General features: G+C 39.3%; 1 protein-coding gene across 1 annotated transcript in view; it reads right to left on the bottom strand.

Annotated features, from left to right (window-relative positions):
* ENPEP (glutamyl aminopeptidase) overlaps window positions 1–10,365 on the bottom strand; it is an 86,822-nt gene extending 76,457 nt beyond the window's left edge. Inside the window, exon 1 of the mRNA XM_030797830.1 lies at window positions 9,380–10,365. Within this exon, the coding sequence (XP_030653690.1) occupies window positions 9,380–10,023 (644 nt within the window). The 5' untranslated portion in view covers window positions 10,024–10,365. The remainder of the gene's footprint in view (window positions 1–9,379) is intronic.
* Window positions 10,366–15,168: the final 4,803 nt, after the last annotated feature.

The raw sequence follows: 15,168 nt of genomic DNA, 5'->3' as shown, positions 1-15,168 counted from the left end.
CCCTAAGATGAAAAAGAACCTGCTGTGGTTGAAGAATTGAAAGGTGTCCAGTGTGGCTAAAGAACACTGAACCAGACGGACTGGAGCCAGAGATCAGCTTGACATGAGGTCAGCAGAGGCCAGATCAGGAAAATATCAAAGATCATGAGAAGAGCATGCATTTTATTTTGATTCAAGGATTTATAACAGCCAAGTATTTGACTGCCTTTGGCAAATTATGGGAGTATTGGAACATCAAAATAAACAACGGGATTATAACTCATTGAACAAATTAACAATCTCTGAGTCCTTACTCTGATTTTTTAAACTGAATAAATAAATGGGTGAGAAGGGAAAGTTCTTCCTTCCAGTAGATTGCCTACTAATAATATTTGAAGGAAAAAAATGATTTTAAAAAATCATCAGTGGATGCCAAAACTAGGGGGTGAAAGTTTGGTGAGGAAAGGATATTTGCAAGGTTTCCAAAAAAATCCCTGAAAGTTACCTAAAAAGAAACATTATAACTTTACAATGGAGACCCTTGGTGGACACTACCTTAAGCAAGCTATCAAAGGAAGCATCACTAATAATAGTTCAAATCAGCACAATGTGTCTCTAATGTGATTTCCTGAGAGAGACATATCACTCCTGTGATAGTCCTGACAGAAAAAAAAAAAAAAAAAAAAAAAAAAAAAAGCTTAACTTGCATTTTTAAATCATGAGGAAAATCAGACAAACTAAAACTGAGGGACATTCTCAAAATAGCTGGCTGTATTCTTCAAAAATATTAACTTTAGAAAGACAAAGAAAGACTAAGGGACTGGTTTCGGTTTAAAGGAGTCTAAAAGGGCATGACGCTAAATGCAATGCACCATTCCAGACTGGTACTGGACTGGGAAAAAAATCATTTAAAAAGACATCATTAGGTTAGTTGATAAAATTTTATTACACACTGTGAATTAGATAACTGTATCAATGTTAAATTTCTTGATTTTGATGACTGTACTATGCTTATTTTAGAGAATGCCCCCATACTTAAGAAATATGCTCTGATGTTAAGGGGTAAAGGGAGAGGATGTTTCCATGTGCTCTGGAAAGGAAGGGGAAGGCGTACAGGCTAAAATGTAAACAATTGGTGAATCTAGGTTAAGTATTTCTAGGAATTCCTAGTACCATTCTTATAACTTTGCTATGAGTTTGAAATTATGTCACAATGAAGTTACCCAAGAAAAGCCTCCGTTAAGAATTCATTCTGCAACAGAACAATCATTGATTAGTTTTGTGACATTAACAGTTTAGTCAATTGAAGTTTCTAAACATCTTGCAGATTGTAGTTAATTGCAAACATATCAGACTCTAAAAAAGCCTGTACACTTTCCCAGAGTTTGAAAGTTTTATAAGATCCACCAAGCTCCAACCCCATGTTTAGTCAGTTGCCTTTTTCTTCTGAATTCTTCTGACTTCTGATGTCTTCCAGAGGCAGAGGAAAAGGAAAAGTCACTCCTTGCAAGAATGTCTTCGCTGAGTCACACCTCAGAAATAGGCCAGCTAACTAAGTTGAGAAGATGAGTCTGTGTGAGTGTGTGCACGTGCATGCGCGCACCACACACATCTTCGTGTGTGGGAGGTGAGAGGAAGGAGGGAGTGGAATTACACTTTCCTAAGCTATAGCTATGGGGTATGTTTTCAAATACTCTATTTTACTCTTGGCGGGATGCCAGAATATGAATATATATATATATATATAATATAATATATATAATATGTATTCCTAAGATCCCAGGAAAGAAAATAATTTTTAATCCTTTTCTCACCTTCTCCCTTTAAAAGACATTCTGCTTGATTGTAGGCAAAAACTACCTTCCTAAACTAGTGTATCCCTGAGCTTGCCAATGGACACGGAACAGAAAAGTGTGGGAGATTTCTCTGTGCAGTGTGTTTGGTCCAGCTCAGTGGTCCTCTCAGCAAATGTCAGTCACAGCAAGTTTAACGCAATCACAGTGACCCAGATATAGATACAGTGATATTCATCAACCAGAAGAGCGATATAATGTTTATTTTCTTTTTCTTTTTTAAAGTTCAGAGCCAATATGATTTTATGTGGAAAACCCTTTTCTAAGAGCAAAAATTCTTACATTCTAATCCACTTCAGCTACTAAAGTGTGATCTTGACCAAGTCACAAAACCCCAGACTGTTAGTGTCCTCATCTGTAAAACCTGGTCACCAGAGCATGTATAGCCTCTTCACAGCGTTATGGGAAAGTGAGAAGGGGTAGATTACATGTAGTAATACATTTGAAACTCCCTTAAAATTTACATAATGTGGTTAGGATATACCTCATTCTACATCTTATACATCTAAAATGCTAACTGTGCTTTCTGACATAGCACTTTCACAATCTGAAATATTTCTAATTCTTTCATTTGACTGCAATATATACTGGAACAAAATTACTTCGTGTATATACACTATAGGCAATATAAGCATTTTTAAAATGGTAACCTGTTCTTTTTCTCATGAACTTCAGAATAACTCAAAAGCTCCTTTTTATATATCCTAAATTCCATCAGTCAGCCCTAAACTTTTCTAAGTGTATGCAAAGTTGAAAACAAGGAATAAGAGATAACAGTACAAAACAATTCTAGATCACAACTTCTTTGGGAAGATTTTATTCAATGATTAAAATCAGATGACTTGTGTTGCAAATTAAGAGAAAAAGGCTAATAGCACAATATGTTCAGGAGTGACTTGTGGGTACGTCCTGAATAATTATCACGCCAGGCAAATGTGTTGGAGTAAACCACCTTCCCACAAGGGCCTCCCTATGCCACATTAATAAGTCACTTACTAGACCTAGCACAGTAAAATGATAGTCTATGCAATTTAGTCATTTCCAAAAGGGAAGCGCATTTCTCTGGCATCTCTGAGTGGATCAGATCAAGGTGACTTTAGAGAAAACTGAGGGAGAAGGGGCGATGGCACAAGCTATGGCTTGGATCACTCTGAATTGACTCTAAAAAAAAAATCCAAAAAAGGTACCTAATTATCTCATAAATCATCTGGTATTTTGTTTCCAGTGAAGACTCTCTGGCTGTACTGAGCAATTTTATATGTTGAACCAGCAAAATAAACAGCAAGTTTTGGGTGAAATCCTTAAACACAGAGCTTCTGATTCAGGACAGGTAGTACAATTGCTAGGGGTCTACATAGACTAAATAAAGGGTTCCAGAATTACACAGAAGAGCAGATTGGTGAAAAACAACCCCTCTAGACTGTTCAGACCTCTATGTATTTTTATGGTGGTTTGAATGAACCAGTTAGTTATTTAACTTTATTTTCCAATTGCTTTTTTTCTATGCAGAAGATATTCAAGGTCAAGTAAAATTTCTTTTTGTTTTCTTGCTTCCAAAATAAAAGACATTTACTTAGCCTCCTGCAACAAGTAAACAAGACCAAAAAGAAAGTGTATTCTTTTTTTGTTTGTCTGAGATGGAGTCTCACTCTGTCACCCAGGCTAGAGTGCAGTGGCGCGATCTTGACTCACTGCAACCTCCGCCTCCTGGGTTCAAGCGATTCTCCTGCCTTAGCCTCCAGAGTAGCTTGGATTACAGGCATGTGCCACTAACCCCAGTTAATTTTTGTATTTTTAGTAGAGGCGGGGTTTCACCATGTTAGCCAGGCTGGTCTCGAACTCATGACCTCAGGTGATCCGCCCTCCTCAGCCTCCCAAAGTGCTGGGATTACAGGCATGAGCCACCTTGCCCAACTGAAAATCTATTCTTTATTGACATTTGTATTGACAATGGGATAATAGCTCAGCATACCAATCTAAGAATATAATGAACAAACTGACATACAACAAAAATTTCAAGATCAAAACTACATGTGCTTGAGTATACATACACATCCATGCAATTAAGAATACATTACACACACACACTTAATGATGATTATCTCACCGATGTTTCCACTCAACTCCTAAATCTTTATTACAAGCTCTAACCTTGTGCTTCAGACATACTTATGCAAGTGTCTACTAGTCATCTCTTCCTAGATGTCTGACAAGCCATCAACACATCTGACACTGAACTTATGACCTTCTCTTCTAACCTGGCTACTTCCCACCTATTTCCAATATCAAAGAGGTGAAGGCTAGCTGGGGTATCCTAGACCCATAACTTTAACTCACCTTTCCTCATAGTCAATCAATCTGCAAATCTTGACTACTTTACCTCCAAACTATTTTCTCCATTGTGCCCTCTCTTCCCTATCCTGAAATCACTTTTCCCATCTGATCCTTATCTTCTCTTTCCTGGATTGTTCCAATATCTTTCATATATCCAAGTGTATGGTTGAGTTAACTCTTTCTTTCACCATCTGTATCCAAAAAGTCACGGGGTAATTTCTCCTTCATAATGCCTATCATGGCTATTTTTCCTTTTCCTCCATAAGGGTTTTCCTCAGTGATATCTAGCTAGCCTGTTCACATAAACTTCCCCTACAAACTAATTTTCTTGTCCCCACTCTGCTTTTCTGACTTGGTGCCTTTCGTTTTTGCCTGCTTTTACTTTCTCACTTGTCTCTGCTGCTGAACTCCCACCATAACATCAAAATTCAGCTTAAATCCTACTAGTGCTACAAAGAACACCTTGGAAGCCCAAACTAGAAATGATCTCTAAAATTCCAGTTGTATTTCCTGTCAATTCCACTGTTTCTCTGCCTTTAAACTATGGAGATTGCATTCCTAAGTATAAATATATATATATATATACACATATAAACTCTTCCCTTCCACAGGGTAGGCAGAAAAGAAACCAAGGGAAAATTTTCACCCTAAGTGGGAATGTAGAGATGTTATTGGTGGAAGTTAGGCTCGTTTATGGGAGAGGAGCTGTGGTAATGCAATGTGTCCCAGCATTTGCCAGAGGATACTAGTCATGTGAGAGCTTATATGAAAATATTTCCATATATTCCATTTAACAATACTTGAGTGCTCACTGTGTGCCAAACAGTAAAGGAGAGACATATATCCCTACTCTTAGGAACCCCACAGAAGAATCCATAGTCACAGATAGTTGGGAAACTACATAGAGGACATTATCATATAAAAGCCTCTGAAAACCCTATAATCCCAGCTACTCGGAAAGCTGAGGTGGGAGGATCGCTTGAACTCATGAACTCATGAGTTCGAGCCAGGAGTTCTACCCCAGCCTGGACCTCATCTCTTTAAAAAAAAAAAAAAGTCTCTGAAAATTTCCATAATTAAAAACAAAATCCAAAACGGATCATTTTGTATTTAGTATTATTGCACAAATTGATTTAGCCACAGAATCTCTCCCCTGCTATTTTTCTGGTAATATCTACTAAGATCCCCATGCAACTAGAATTCTGCGGTACTTACTTTGGGAAATGCTAAGTAAGCATAATCCAAATGCTGACAAGGAAAAGCCAAATCTTGGAGAGAAGAAAATATATACTTTGGAGTTTGAGGAGAGGAAAACTCTTTTAGGGAAGGGAACAGCTGGAAATCCTACATAACACAGTGAGAAAATGAGAAGAAGGAGGGTGTGGTCAGAGGAACATTCCAAAGGTTCCAATCCTTCCAAGTGATTTTCCTCAGACCCCGAAGAATAGACTAGTGATTAGGAAGAGTTAGATCAATAAAGGAAAAGCGACTGGATGTTTCTCAAACTTTCTCCTTCCACGCCCCACTACAACTCTGTCCCCAGAAAGACAATGTGGAATTCTAAATTTTGTCCCCTTTCTTCCCCATGTCTCAATCTTGAGAGAAAGCAACTTGGGTAGCTGTGAAGTTTGTGAAGCTCAAAGTCCTGATTGTATTTGCAGAAATTAAATAATTTTGGTTACTACTGAGTGCAATCCTGTTTAGTTTGCATTGTGGTTGTCACATTAATATCCCTAACTGCTAATACTCTATCCTGGAGTTACATTTTATGTTAAGGTGAGAAAATATAATTTTGACTCTGAACTTCAAACGTATTACTATGATGACGTTTAAAATGATACAAACGTCACATATGACGAAGCTCACTCTATAGTATGAAAGAAAGGCACTGCCCCCAGTGAACTCCCTCTGGTGGCCCTTATATGGAGCCCGTGGATGAGACCTCCTAGAGGCTGCCTTGCCAAATATTACTCACAGGCTTGGAAAAAAAAGCATGATGTACTTTTCTCATATGCTTGGAATATTTCAGACAAGGAAAACAAAAATATTCCATTTAGCCTGAATGAGGTTATTAAGCTGACGCCAGATCTGTTCCAAAACCATGTGTGTGCAGTACAGAACTGGCAGCATCTTTTGTAATGTGAGAGCTTCAACTGCTCCCAATGAAACATACAAACTTGTGAACACCAATCCTCAGTGAGAACTGAACTGTGCATCAGCCTTCCTCACCGATGTTGCCGTCATTTCATAATCTCCAATCAAAAGTTAAGTCAACAGAGCTTCAGAAGGGCAGCTCTCTGGTATATATTTTATGGCAAAATTAACTGGTACAGTAAAATAACTCAAAGAGTGAGAGTATTTGTGTATATAATGCTTTTTTAGACTTATAAAGTACATAATAGAAACTTACTAATGGAAACTACATAGTTCCAATTTTTGGCCTTCCTAATATGTGTAAAATTTTATTTCATTTATTTTATGAATATTTTGGTGGTTTTACTCAGATAAAATTTCTCTTGTCTTTATGATCTAAGAAGCAGTTTTAAAGTTTTAGCAATAATATTTAAAAAGTCTTGACTCGCTTTCACTTTAATGAATTTTTAGAATCTCTTTAAGGTAGATATTCTTCAGAATATTGCCCTTCCCTCGACCATTGGCAAACACTTTTAAAAAATCATTGTATTGTTAGTAAGGCTCAGAGGAATAGTTGCTTTCATACATTGTTGGTGGAAATGGAGTTTGGAACATATTTTTTGGAAGTCAGTTTGGAGACACACACACACACATGCATACACATGTTCATGCACATTATGTTATATATGTATATGCATGTACACATATATACACAAACATACATGCATTTATACACAGGTAGTTTTGGCCCATCTTCTAGGAATTTTCTTAAATATTAGAAAATGTCATAAATAGTTATTTTCAAGGATAGTCAATGTAAGGATGCGTCTTCTTTTAGATCCTTACAGGTGAAAAAATAGGAGCAACTTAAATACTCATATTTAATGGAAAAGTGAATCAACTACATTGTAGTCATACAATGGCCTACCATGTATCCATCGAATCATTTGTGGAAGAACATCAAATGACATATTAAAGCATTGATGCTATATTGAAAAAGCATGTTACACAATACTATGTATCATATAATTATGCCACAGCTATCTATGTCCAGAAAAGTACTAAAAGACTCTGCTTAAATGTTAACAACGGCTGTACTTGGGTAAAGAATTTATGGATGAATTTATGTTTTCCTATAATTTTCTCTGTTTTCTGAGTTTTCTTCAATAAATGTATATTATTTATGTTATCAATAAACAAAGTAACTATTACAATATCTTGGTATATTTGTACACTTTGACCCAGCAATTCTATTTTTAGGACTATATCCTAACCTAAGGAAATAAACAGATGTACACACAAAGAGGTATTTAGAACTATGTTATTTGGTGATTTGTTTATAATAATAAAATACTAGAAACAACTCAAATGCTCAACAATAGAACTTGTTTTAAAAAATTACAATGTATTCAAACAATGGAATATTTCACATCTTTAAAATCAGATTCTTGGCTGTGTGCAGTGGCTCATGCCTATAATCCCAGCACTTTGGGAAGTGGAGGCAGGAGGATTGCTTGAGCCCAGGAGTTCAACACCAGCCTGGGCAACATAGCAAGACCCTGTCTCAATAAAAAACAAAAAACAGATTATTGAAAACATGTAAGAATAAGGGGAACTTCTCAAGATATCAAGTAAAAAAGACATACAGATAGACAGATATAATGCAATTAATGGTTTGATTGCCTAGAAAAACATTAGAATATACATTAATATGCCAGCAGGGATTACCACTGGGCAGTGAAATTACTTGCAGATTCTTTTGATTATCCTTTTTGATAATTTTTATGCTTTCAACGATGTAATTTTTATGAACAGAAAAAATATGTGAATGGTAAGAGTGTTTTATTGCTAGCAATATTAAGATATAGGATCTATATAAGCATGACCCCTCCAGATATTTTCTTCAAACTATCACTTCTACTCAATTCATCAGTTTACCACACAGGAATATAGGAATATTTAAATGTTTTGTTTTAGTCCATGGCTCTGTCTGACAAGCAATAGAAAGAATTTTGACCAAAAAATTTGTTTGCTCTGTAAGATGCTTAAAACAACAGAAAAAAAGGGATATTTGTGGGTGGACTGGCCCAAGACTCACATCTCTAAACTGTGACACGAAGCTTTCTTTATCATTTACCTCTTCAGATCTAAGCCAGCAAAGGTCAAAGCAGTCCAGAGACAACACAAGGTGTAGTGTAGCCTTCCTCCCTGATGCAAGGGCTACATCCACAGTGTGAAGGAAGGTTTTTGGAGTTCAGTAAGAGAGTTTATGCCTTTAATATAGCTCTGGTAGTAGCCGCTGATCGATACAAAGGCCAGACAAATAGGTGGGTAAGTGGGATAAATATCTATCTATCTAGATATCTCTTACGTTGTAAAAGGCTTAGCATTATGTTTGCAGATTGCATGATGAGGAACAAGCCCCCAAATTTATCTGTGCCACTGATGTGTGGACTCAATGAGTATTTCCCGAAAGCCTATGTGTAAAGCGTGGTTCTGGCCATGGGAGACAAAAAAACCACAGTCCTGTCTTCCTTTCCAGATGAAGACACAAAGACAATTCTGTGGATCACATGTGATTTTTCAATGTCTCTCTTCTCCAAAAAAGAGACATTGGACAAAAATAATGGACAAAATAATAATTGAAATTTACTGATGTTTCACATAAATTTAGTGTAATACCACTTTAAATGTTCATATATATTGCTATATATATATTGCTACATAGCCTGGGAATATCACTAATGAAATTTACCAACGGCAGTTCTCACACCTGAGATAATTTATGGAAATCTTCAAGATAGGGTGCAGTATATTATGATTTCTCCTGATGGAATAAAAGACTTACACTGACTTTTGACTCTACGAAGCTCGTTCACTACTTTCAAGTTTTATGACAGGGTTTGGAAAAACAATAGGGCAACAGTTTTGGCTCCCCAAATGGACAGCCAGAATTGAAACCAAGAGCCGATCAAGATCAGACCAACAAAATAATTAAAAGTGGAAGTGAAAAGGAAAGGAAAAGAAATGGAAAGCAGATATGTGAGCTTAAGGGAGGTAAAGCAAAAATTAATATTTACTTGACTTGTCCGTTCTCCGTGTAGGTGGTTCTATAAAACCCCACGAGGGAGCCGTTCAGCCAGCCGGCGAACTCCATGGTCAGGAGATACAGGCCATCTGCACTGCTGGGAGTAAGCTCTTCCTCCGCCTCGACCACCACGTACTCCTGCTTTTTGTACTCGAAACACCTCCGGACTTGCACCTGGTCCCCCGAGGGCCTCTTCAGCTCGGGGAGCCGGGTGATCCTGGTATCCCGAAGGTGCAGCCACAGGTGCCGGGTGGGCGCGCTCAGGTTGATGGAGATGCTCACGGTGCCCGTGTAGGTGTCCTCCTCCAACAGGGGCTTCACGTGCAGGTCGTAGTGGACTGGGTTGAAGAAGTCCGGCAGTCGAAAGTTTTTCCACTGTCCGCTCTCATCCTCACTGGCCGGGCAGACGTCCTGGTCCTGGGCAGGAGCACTGGAAGGGCTGGCCGTGGAAGAAGGCAGGTGGGAAGGAGCCGGCGCAGTGCTCGGCCCGCCGCCCCCGCTGGAGTCACACGATCTGGTCAAGCCCACAGCAAGTCCTACTATTAATCCTACACCCACCACCACCGCACAGAGAATGGCCACATGTTTCGTTTGAATGCAGTATCTCTTAGAGCCCTCTCTCTCCGCAAAGTTCATTTTTGCTTCCGAAGTCAAGTGTTACTCATAAAAAGATGTTAAATTTAACTAACTAACGTCAGCAGGCTTCCTTTTTAAATTGGAAGGAATCCCCTGATTTGGCAGCCTGTTTTCGCTTTTCCCACACCCCTCTCTCTGGCTTCTTGCGCCTTTTCCTCTCCCTTTTCACGTTCCCACCAGCCGCTCGGGATGAATGCGGAAACAAGGGGGGTGGAATGAAGACTCCGTAAGAGGAGCCGAGTGGGAGGAAGAGGGCTGGCGAGAAGATTGTCACAGCTCCCCTTATAAACGACGCATCTCCACCCCTACCCCTCCTGCACTGCAGCGAGTTAAATATAAAACAGGGCTTCGCTTATCAGCCAACGGGAGGATGAGCCCTCGCCAAAGCTCGGTCAGCAGCTTTCAGGGAGGAAGGGTTTGGGTGAGGTGTGCTTACGATAGAAAATTTCAACCTTTGCCACTCAGCCTGGGGCTTCTTCCTGTTGTGTTCGCAATCTCACCCTCCTAACTAAAGGGCTTCTTGAATTTCAGCTATTTTATCAGATAGCTTGCCAAAGAAGCTAAATGTTTTCTTTTATTTTTTCCCCTCATATTATGTAAACATTCCAGTTCTGTCCTTTGGAGAAGTCATATCCTGGAATTGGGTGCTCATGGTGATTCAAGGACCACCTAGGTACTCAGTAAATATTTGTCGAATTAGATTAGGAAAGCATAGCCAGGTAACCCTAAATCAGTTCAGCTGGTGCTGGATGAATGAGAGCGGGGGAACCCAAAGAAATTAGCCAAAGCGGTAGTGGAGCTGGAAAGCTTAAGAAGAAGAGAGAAGGAACAAGACGGGGAGAAGTCTGAAAGGACAGAGGGACAAGGAAGAAGCCCTGCTTGTCTCTGCAGTGTGCCTCCAAGTGAGATTGACTTCCTTAGACTTTGATGTGGTACCGTACGTTTAAAGTAGATTCCAGATGTGAAAATTGACCTGTTGGGAAATCTGTCATCCATGCAAATCTATCATTTTGTTTTTGAATGACAAGATCAGAAAGAAAAATTGCAATGAACTTCATATTTACTGGCAGCTTAGCTATGGACTGACATTTAGAGAGGTTAAGCTATTGCTCAAGGTCACACACCTGGCAAATAGCAGAACTGGAGTTTGAACCCAGGTTGTCTGAGTCTAAAGTCCATATATCTGGCCAGGTGTGGTGGCTCACGCCTGTAATCTCAGCACTTTGGGAGGCTGAGGCAGGTGGGTCACCTGAGGTCGGGAGTTTGAGACCAGCCTGGCCAACGTGGTGAAACCCCGTCTCTACTAAAAATACAAAAATTAGCCAGGCTTGGTGGTACACGTCTGTAATCCCAGCTACTCAGGAGGCTGAGGCAGGAGAATCACTTGAAGCTGGGAGGCGGAGGTTGCAGTGAGCAGAGATTGTGCCACTGTACTCCAGCCTGTGTGACAGAGCAAGACTCCATCTCAAAATAAATAAATAAATAAATAAATAAATAAATAAATAAATAAATAAAATCAAAAAAATTAAAGTCCGTATATCAACGATTGCATTCTATTGCTTCCATGCTCTGAGGAGGATAAATATTCAAGGGTTAAGTAACTATGAAAAGCTTGGTGTTTCCCCAAATGCAATCCATGGATATTAACAGATCTACTTGCCAAGCAAACAATGCTGGGTTAAAGTGAAAAATCTTCTTTTACTACTCTCCATTCTTGCAGAGCCTCCAGATGGTGACACACATTATGAGCCTCCCAGAGAGGAAACGCGATGGAGTACTTTCCCCATTTAGTTGACAAGAGAGCTTTTTCTGGTGAGGTACCTTTTGAGGGCCTTACGTTCCACAGAGCACACTCTGAGAAACGTTGTTTCAAACTGTTCTAAATTACAAACTAAACAAACAAACAAACAAACAAAACTTTAAAAGCAAACAGGTCCATTTTACTCTGTAACATTTCTGTTGTTTTTCTCACAAAATAGTAGTAACAGAAAAAGAATTAAAGGAAAAAGGGATATGTTTTTCTAAATTGTAGGCCCATCTTGTATTGATTAATTTTACATTCTGAAGCAATCCTAAACTTCTTGAGATCATAGTATGTTTAAGTTTGGCACATTAACTTCCTGAATTTTAGCCCTTGAAACCCCCTTTGTATTGAAAAGATCATCTGACATTTCAATAAATGTTTGATGGGTCAAATATTTTGATATGTTTCTTAGGAATGAAAGGCAAAAATGTGGCTCAAATTTACCTAAACATAGTGAAAGGAAAAGCAAAAAGTATTTGGAAGAATCTACATAAAATTATGTTAAACTGGAAGTATTTTTTAAAATCTCAGATGTGGAAAACCTTTGAAATCTCTTAAACTTGATCTTGTGGCAAACATATATGAAATCTCTTAAACTTGCCCTTATTTAGAAAGACAACAATCTTATCACCAGGTCTTATGTACAGAGAAGATAATAGACCTTTGGGTTGGGTACACTTAAGGAAGATTAAGAATGGCCACCTGCTGTGAAAAAGCTCTACTACTCTGCCTGAAATTCTACCATAAGGAATATACTATTTAAATGAATTTTTTTTTCCAGAAGAAATAAAACACCCTAGTCCACATATGGGGTGTGTATGTGTGTGTGTGTGTGTAGGTTTTGAGTCCACAGCCCAATTCTAGCCACAGTATCTTATTAGTACCAATCTGTGTGAGCTGACTGCATCCAATGAAGGGCACCACATCTTGTGAGGATCAGCATATTAGGGTTACCTAATACAGCCAGATGAGCAGAAATAGAAGAGCCAGCATCTGCACCATCACAGGCACCCTCCTAGATTAAATAGTCGATATTGAGTAATCCTACGTTGAATGAATCTACATTGGATATAAATAATTTCAAAAGACTACTGCTGGTCAATTTCCACTTATTATGTCCAAGCCAGTGGAGTGAAAGAACAACTGTTTACTGTAGGTTCTATATGACAATCTCCATCCCTTTTGATACATACATTATCATGATCTACTTTGAGTACTAAAATTCCAGTATCTGTTCCTTATTTAACATTCAATAGATATCTGTTCCCTATTTAGCACTCAATAAATGTTTATTGATTGCTTAGTGAATAAACAAATGAACAAATAAATGAACAAGGAGAGGAAGGAAAAACAATAATCCAGAATGGGAAGGGCTAATAGACATACTGTGCCAGGAGCGTTGGGAGAAACTCTGTTCGAATTCCAGAAAAGGCTGGAAAGACATTCCCTGGGGTGAGGACCTGGAAATCACATCTGATCATGAGTAGGTGAGGAAATTTTTGGCAAATTCCTTCCCATAGGCGGTAGACTGATGTAAGAGACTCACTGTAACATCAAAGGCCATGTATGCACCTCTCTTTTTCACTTAGAGCTTCCATTTAAAGCTTTTCTGTTAGGTACCAGGAGTTTCCCATCTTACAGAGCTATTGGGCCTTCTGTGTATACACGGTGCTGTCTTAGTCTGTTTTTTGTTGCTATAACATATACCTGAGGCTGGGTAATTTATAGAGAAAAGAGGATTACTTAGCTCACATTTCTGTAGGCTAGGAAGCACAAGAAGCATGGCACCAGCACCTGCTTGGCTTCTGGTGAGGGCTTTCGCACCATTACAACATTAGGGAAGGTCAAAGGGGAAGCAGACACATGTAAAGTGGCAAAACCCAAGGTGCATCCTGGCTCTATGACAGCCCAGTCTCACAGGAGCTAATTCATTCCCACAGGAACTAATTCAGTCTTGCCAGAGCAAGAATTCATTTACTGTTGTAGAATACAGAAGGGCACCAAGCCACCCATGAGGGTAGAGTCGTCATGACCTAAACACCTCCCATTAGACCCCACCTCCCAACACTGCCACTGGGGATCCAGTTTCAACACGTGTTTCCGTTGGAACAAACAAGCCATATCCATACCATAACATGTGCTGCTGGCTCACCTGGGCACTAGGAGCATCTCAGGAAATGCAGTCAGCAGTTAACACTACCGTGTGATTATTTGGCTGGCCCTTTAATCAGTGATCTGAGCTGAATGCTATGGTTCAGGGCTGATCACCTGAGGTCAGGAGTTCAAGACTAGCCTGGCCAACACAGTGAAACCCCGACTCTACAAAAATACAAAACTTAGCCGGGCATGATGGCAGGTGCCTGTAATCCCAACTACTCCAGAGGCTGAGGCGGGAGAATCCCGCTTGAACCCAGGAGGCGGAGGTTGCAGTGAGCCAAGATCACGCCATCGCACTCCAGCCTGGGTGACAGAGCGAGACTCTGTCTCAAAAAAAAAAAAGTGGCAAGCTAGATTCACAATGGAGGAAATAGAATCTGCAAATTAGGCTGTATATATAAGGGAACAAGGAGGGCCTGAACCAGTTTCTTTCCATCTTGCCACAGGGCCACTATTATTAAACTCATAAATTCTATAAACAGCCTTGGTCAATTCAGGCATTTCCAAACTTTAAAGGTTTAGTGAGCTGTGAGAGTTGAAAAAGGAAAGAGTCATTGCAACTGACTTGGCTAACCATGAGGTCTAAATCCATATTGGCAATGTTCTTTGTGATGCTGGTAAATTCACCTGTATTTCCAATGCCTGTGCCCTATTTGTCATCTTTTATTTGGCATCAACAACTGTTTTAAAAGGTTCAATTGGTTTTAAGACTAAGTGAACTAGATTAACATTTTCCAAGAGCTGAAAACTGATGCAGATGTCAGGAGTAGTTTTAAGACAGAAAATGTTCAGCGTGCCACATCTAATTTTTATTGGTGGGAAAATGATGAATTTGTCCAATGACTGGCACAATAAAGGGAGATGGAGGAAAGATGAGGAAAAGGAGAAGAAGAAAGAGACAAGAGGCAAAGGAAAGGGAGAGGAAAAAGGAGGACTTTCAAAATAGATGAGAAGGAAAATAAACCTCCAAAACATATCCAAACATAATTTAATAAAAAATAAAAATCAGGCCAGGCGTGGTGGCTCACGCCTGTAATCCCAGCACTTTGGGAGGCCATGGCAGGTGGATCATTTGAGGCCAGGAGTTCAAGACCAGCCTAACCAACATGGTCAAACCCTGTCTCAATTAAAAGTACAAACATTAGCCAGGCATGGTGGTGGGCACCTGTAATCCCAGCTACTTA

This window comes from Nomascus leucogenys, chromosome 18 (assembly GCF_006542625.1).
Source record: "Nomascus leucogenys isolate Asia chromosome 18, Asia_NLE_v1, whole genome shotgun sequence".
Lineage (NCBI taxonomy): Eukaryota > Metazoa > Chordata > Mammalia > Primates > Hylobatidae > Nomascus > Nomascus leucogenys.
Note: the sequence above shows the minus strand (reverse complement) of the source record. Positions and strands in the feature narration are given on the sequence as shown.